Raw genomic sequence first — 6,074 nt, 5'->3', positions numbered from 1 at the left:
TGATATAAAAGTATGAAAAGACAAAAGTGTTATGTAATAATATTAATTATAATTTAAAAGAATAGGTATTTACGTAATTTCATAACTAAATTGGTGACCCGATTAAGGGTGACACAAAATTAGTAAAATACTTAAATATAAGTGTTAGATTGGATAGTGATATGTTTTTGCTGGTAGAAAAATTAGTTTGTGAAAATTGAGATGATAACCAATTAACTTGTGAGACAAACTCAATCAATACCGTTATTATTAGTATAGATATATTAGCATAAGATTTAATGTCATTATTAAAAACTATATTTTTACAACTTAAAAATTAATTAAATAATAATTTTAATAAATTTTATTCAAGTTCAAATTTATTTTATTTAATTGAATAAATGTAAATTACTTATAAGTGCTGGGTGGAGTGGTAAGGTACATTGCGCTCGCTCTCAGAGAGAACTCATGTTTGAACCTTGAAGACACATTGTTGAGCGAGACAATTACAAATCCCGAAATAATTAATGTTATAGACATAAAAAAAAAACACTTTTTACTTTTGTTGAGTAGTGGTTAACACCCTTACTTTGTACAATAAACAAATAAATCCCCAGTGTTTAAGTCTAGTAATGTAATAAAAGCCGTTGGCTGATCCCAGAAATATCAGTGATCAAGTTTCGCCAAATGCACCAAAAATGAAAAAGAAATGCATCATAATGTGAAGAGAAAGCAAAATGATGAATATGAATATAAATGGTCCCCTAATCATTGATATTTGATAATTACATGCTTTTTAACACATATATTAGCCGTATCGAAAGAGTCGAAAAGGGTAATGGAGTAGGGTTAGGTCTAAGAAACGACTCATTGTGAGAATATAAATCAATGAATACATGTGAATGCTTTGAATGAACACAAGGTTAATGGTAAAACTAATGCATGGTACACGTAACTAATGGGACTCTTCACAAAACCATAGAGAATTCATATATCCAAAAACCAAACACCTAATCAATAAAACCCCTAAAATTTCAGTGCTTGACAAGGATTGGTCTGACGTAAAAGATGGAAAAAGAAAAAGAATGAAATCTGGCAAAGCCTGCTGCTAGCTTCACTAGGTAGGTTCATGCAATTTCAATTGTTTGATTCTAGCTAGACGTGTAGTTGTGAGAAAAAGAAAAGAAAAATCTCAAGTACCCCCTTCTTCTTCACCATCATTTGATCCAACTAAGAATACATCCAAAAATTCTAGCCAATCTCTTTTCCCAAAGAATTTTCTAGTTTTTAATATTGTGTATTGCATGTTGTTGTATCATATATATTGACATATTAATTATTCATATTACCCCCATGCCATGCTTTCTCAGTTTCCCAACACTTTAGTTATGACTTATGGGTCATCCAAGCTTCTTAAAGCTACAGAAACACCAAAGAAGTGTTTTCTTTTGCCAATAACCAAACCCTTTAGCATTGGCTCTTTTATAGAAATAAGGGTAACCCTTTAATGTGTTAATATAATAAGTGCAAACCACTTCCACAAGCCATTGAGGACACTTTCTCTCTCTTTCACCACCGAAAAGAAAACCCCCAAAAGCTGTTTCTCTCACTCACTTTGATGGATATCAATCCAGCATTAAAGCTCCAAACCCACACTTGGAATCTTGAAATCCCCATGGATGACCATATCCTCCATGACCAACTCCCTTTGAACCCTATTTGGCCGAGCTTCCCTCTTCAAACCCCTTTCTCCACCTCAACTACTCCCACCCACCTACCTAGTGCAACACCTGTTTACTCGACTCATCACAATGACCAACTAGGTCACCTTGTTGAAGAGGGGGAAGAACCAGAAGAAGAGTTAAGCGCCATGAAAGAGATGTTGTACAAGATCGCCGCGATGCAGCCCGTGGACATCGACCCTTCCACCATCCGGAAGCCCAAGAGACGCAACGTGCGGATCAGCGACGATCCCCAGAGCGTGGCGGCTCGTCACAGGCGCGAGAGGATAAGCGAAAAGATCAGAATTCTTAAAAGACTTGTCCCGGGAGGCACTAAGATGGACACTGCATCAATGCTGGACGAAGCTATCCGATATGTCAAGTTCTTGAAGCGGCAGATTCTGGAGTTGCAACGATCCAATGATAACCAGCAGCCGCCACCACCACCACCACCATACCCTGTGGAGTGGCAAGTTGCACCAAATAAACCTCTGGGTTCCACCTCGGAGACACAACCAGGGCATGGATTCACTTTTGGTGGCAACGGGGGAAAACCCCTTGTGCTTTAATCATGAGGTAAATTTAGTGATTAATGGCTTAGCTATATTCCTGACTTAATCAACATGTAATTTCTGTATTAATGATAATATTATTAGTGAAGACTATTAAAGAGGGTGTGTATATATATATTAAGATTATAGAACCTGAAGCTTAACCTAGTTAGGTTAGGTCTTTATCACCCCCCTGTGCAACCAATTCGAGGTTCAATGCCTAATATCCGTAAATACAAAAATATAATAATAATGTAAGGTATTAGAGAGGGCGATGGAGTGTGGGGAAAAAGAAAGGGTTTGTTAGGATTCTGTTGACTGAAGGGTCGAATAATCATAACGGTTAGCTTGAGTTACGCAGAGCCATATATAAATTATATAATAACAAGGCAACTGAAGTGTCTAAATTTGGCCGGAAATTAGTTTGCTTGGCCGACTGTCTTTCCCGGAATGAAACTGTGACGTGAGAATGCTTTTGAAATCATTGTTCTTTCCCTTCTCTTTCTGCATATAATATACATATATTTCTTTTATTCTTATTTTGGGCTCTTGTGGCTCCCCACTTCTATGCCCAACTTATCTAAACCAAATTTATATTTCAGAAATGTCTTATGTAAAACATGATTCATTCTTATGTAAACCATGGACAATACACAGTACATCTTGTTCACCTAAACCCTAGATTTTTACAAACTTCAACACACCTAACATTTGAGATTTAGTGAAAACGGGGTTTCATTTGGATACACATTTTTATGTTTTTATTATATTATACCTTTTGCTAATGAAGGAGTATATGTGATACCTTGATTTTTTTTTATATATTTCATTATAACTTTGTATACACCAGTACAAAATGTGGCATTATCTCACACAAACCCTAACTAATTAATTCTACAACTCCATCTGCTGTTATTTACTTATACATGGACTTGGTTCCCATTTTATAAGTTAACTGTAATGTATTTTTCTTCTCTTTTTTTTTACATCAAAATTGCAGTTTTAAAAGGTGATAATAGTTCTTCCATTAAGTTATACTTCTACTTTTCGTACATTTGGAATTTAATCTTTCTACTTTTATTTTGAGAAATTTAGTCCCTTAATTTTTTAGATTTAAAATACAAGTTCAATTGTTAATATCATTAAAGTTCTTTTATTAAATTCAGGTACATTGCAATATTTTTTTTGTTACATAGCTACTAAGTAAGTTTTTTTATTTCAACATATTATACCAAAATTTAACAAAATAGTTTTATAGTATTAACAATAGCACCTGAATTTTTAAATTAAAAAAGTAAAGGGATCAAATTCTTAAAATAAAAATAAAGAGACTAAATTCTAAATATATGAAGAGTATAACGACTTGGAGTATATTTGAGTGTATGTATTATTTATAATTGTAATTGTGATTGTATTTATAACTTTTTTATTTTAATTCATCTTTAATTAGAAAAGAAGAAAACGAAAAGAAGATATTTTCATCCGCATAGTGAAATTATTATGAAAAAAAATGTAAGAATGTGCATTGATGCTAAAATTGTAAAATGAAATAAAAGATTGTTTTTATTTTTATTTTAAAATTATTCTTAAATGAAAATAAAATTTGTTTCAAAAAATGAAATTATGAAAATATAGTAGAAATATAAAATTAAACTTAAAAAGCTTACATTTGTATGGATTGACCTGGATTTTGTTGAAAAATATATTGGTGTTTATAGGTATTTGAACCTACATCTTTTCATTAATTAAATTGAAAATTGAAAATTCTTTATTTTAAAAATTTTCTAATTTTCCAATGTAATTTTAATGAAAATTATAAAAATAATTTATATAATTTTGATTTTTAAAAATTTCTCAAAGAAACACTTTTTATTATTTTCATTTTCTAAAAGAAATAAAATAAAATTGAAACTAAACATACCTTCAATTTTACAAATCAACTACTAACTTATCAAGTCCATCAAAGCTCCTATTCTTACATTAATTAACTTGTTAATAATTTGAGAAATTATTAAATAAATCATTCTTTTTTATTTTTTATTTATTTCTTAAGGTATCCACTAGAGCAAACCCAGTAACTAATCATCCGCATTCTGTAGGCCCATTAAAGGGTAGATGTTGGCCACGAATTTTAAACCTACTCCATACCCAGGGTGAGGATCGAATTCTAGACCACTAGTTAAGGTAGGAGAGGCCCTTGCCATCTCAACTAACTCCCGTGGTTTTTTTTTTTTTTTTTACTAATACGCTTGTTAAATTTTCATATAGAGTCTAAAAAAAACATAGTGTATAGAATAATTTTCTTTTTTCTAAAAAAAATATTTGGTGAAATTTTTACTCTACAAGCAAAATTTAAGGTGATGACAAGTGTTGTATAAAATATAATAAAATATTAAATATATAAAAGAAATGAGAGAGTTTACATTCAACATTTTGAGTGGGTGCATGGGAGATGGACCAAAAATAGGTAGATGTTCACTCAATTAGAAATACCGAATTCAGCTATATGAGTTGTGTTTAAGCTAGTTTTTCTTGTTATATAAAGAAACGAAAAATAGTATCCGTAGCGTCAAGAGCATTTTCTTGCTCCATAAACCCAACGAATGTTGTATTAGAGACCACATGATCCAGATGGCACAAAAGGCTTGATTATAGCCCAATAAAAAAGTTCCATTTTGGGAAGAGGCTGCCTAATTACTCCAACCTTTCCATCTTGAATTTGTTCACCAAAATTGATTCCCTACTGCCGCCATTTAAATGCATTTCTCTTGAAACTTTTCAAGTTATTTCCAACCGTGAATAAACCATACTTGTTTCTGCTCAATTAATGCATCAATTCTTTTGAATTGCATTCCTGTGACCAGTCCCGATTCTAAGCCCAAACTAAGGTCTTCAGGAACAGCATTACCCTCATCCCTCCTGTTTGACTCACTGGCAACACCAATAAATGAATCATCACCCCCTTCTTGTTCCAACAAACTATCACCATCAAAGAATCCAAACAAATCCTGCAATGCTTGTCTTGCATCGTTCTCAACATCGAAACTACTCCAGCTTTGTGATCCTCCTCTTTCGCAATTATCGGTTTCATTTTCCATTCCCCTCTCATTATTCCTCCCTGACACAAAATGTGACACTTGAGTATGAAATATGAAGATTTCAACTTCATAAACACTCTTTTAGAAGCAGGAGACTACTCATATGGCTCTAAAGAGACAAACATAAACTAAATAATTAAACCATTCATTTTTAACCACCTTTTTGCACGGGTAACAATGCAATATTGAAACTTTAGAAAAAGAACAGTAAAGCCAATCGCCACCATCTGCATTGAACTAAACGACAATTAATAATAACTTTATCAAGGAAATTTATCGATAATGTGTTTAGGAGGGAAGCAAATGAAGGGAACTACATGCATACATATACCACCAAAACCAATAAAAGGGTAAGAATATCATTTTTGACGTATTTGGGTAAACAATTCTAGACATGAAACAGGCAAAATAATGCCTATGTGCCGTTTTTTTTTAAATTAGGGTTTTAAGTCCGTTTTAAATTTAATTAAGGTTTTAGGTCAATTTAGTTGGAAATCGTGTATTTCAATTAACGGTCAGATTCTAACGGCTTTTTAACGTTTTTCTTAAAGGTAATAAATAAATAAATACACCCAATGCTAATTTTTTTAACCCTATAAATATCCCTCAAATTTTATTTTTTTTTCATTCACATCCTTCTCTCAATTCTCTCAGATCCTCTCTAACACTCTCAAGTCTCTCACCTCTCTCGTTTTTAATATTTTTCAATATTTTTATTTAAAAAT

General features: G+C 32.1%; 1 protein-coding gene across 1 annotated transcript; it reads left to right on the top strand.

Moving 5' to 3' along the window:
* The first annotated feature begins 1,561 nt into the window (after positions 1–1,561).
* LOC105778583 (transcription factor HEC3) lies at positions 1,562–2,431 on the top strand. Its single transcript, XM_012602303.2, is given in 2 exon segments — positions 1,562–2,251; positions 2,253–2,431. Coding segments are annotated over 2 exon segments (720 nt in total). The 5' UTR covers positions 1,562–1,597; the 3' UTR covers positions 2,319–2,431.
* Positions 2,432–6,074: the final 3,643 nt, after the last annotated feature.

Source organism: Gossypium raimondii, chromosome 10, assembly GCF_025698545.1.
Source record: "Gossypium raimondii isolate GPD5lz chromosome 10, ASM2569854v1, whole genome shotgun sequence".
In the NCBI taxonomy this organism is placed as follows: Eukaryota; Viridiplantae; Streptophyta; class Magnoliopsida; order Malvales; family Malvaceae; genus Gossypium; species Gossypium raimondii.
The sequence above is the reverse complement of the archived record's forward strand: the minus strand, read 5'-3'. Positions and strand labels throughout refer to the sequence as shown.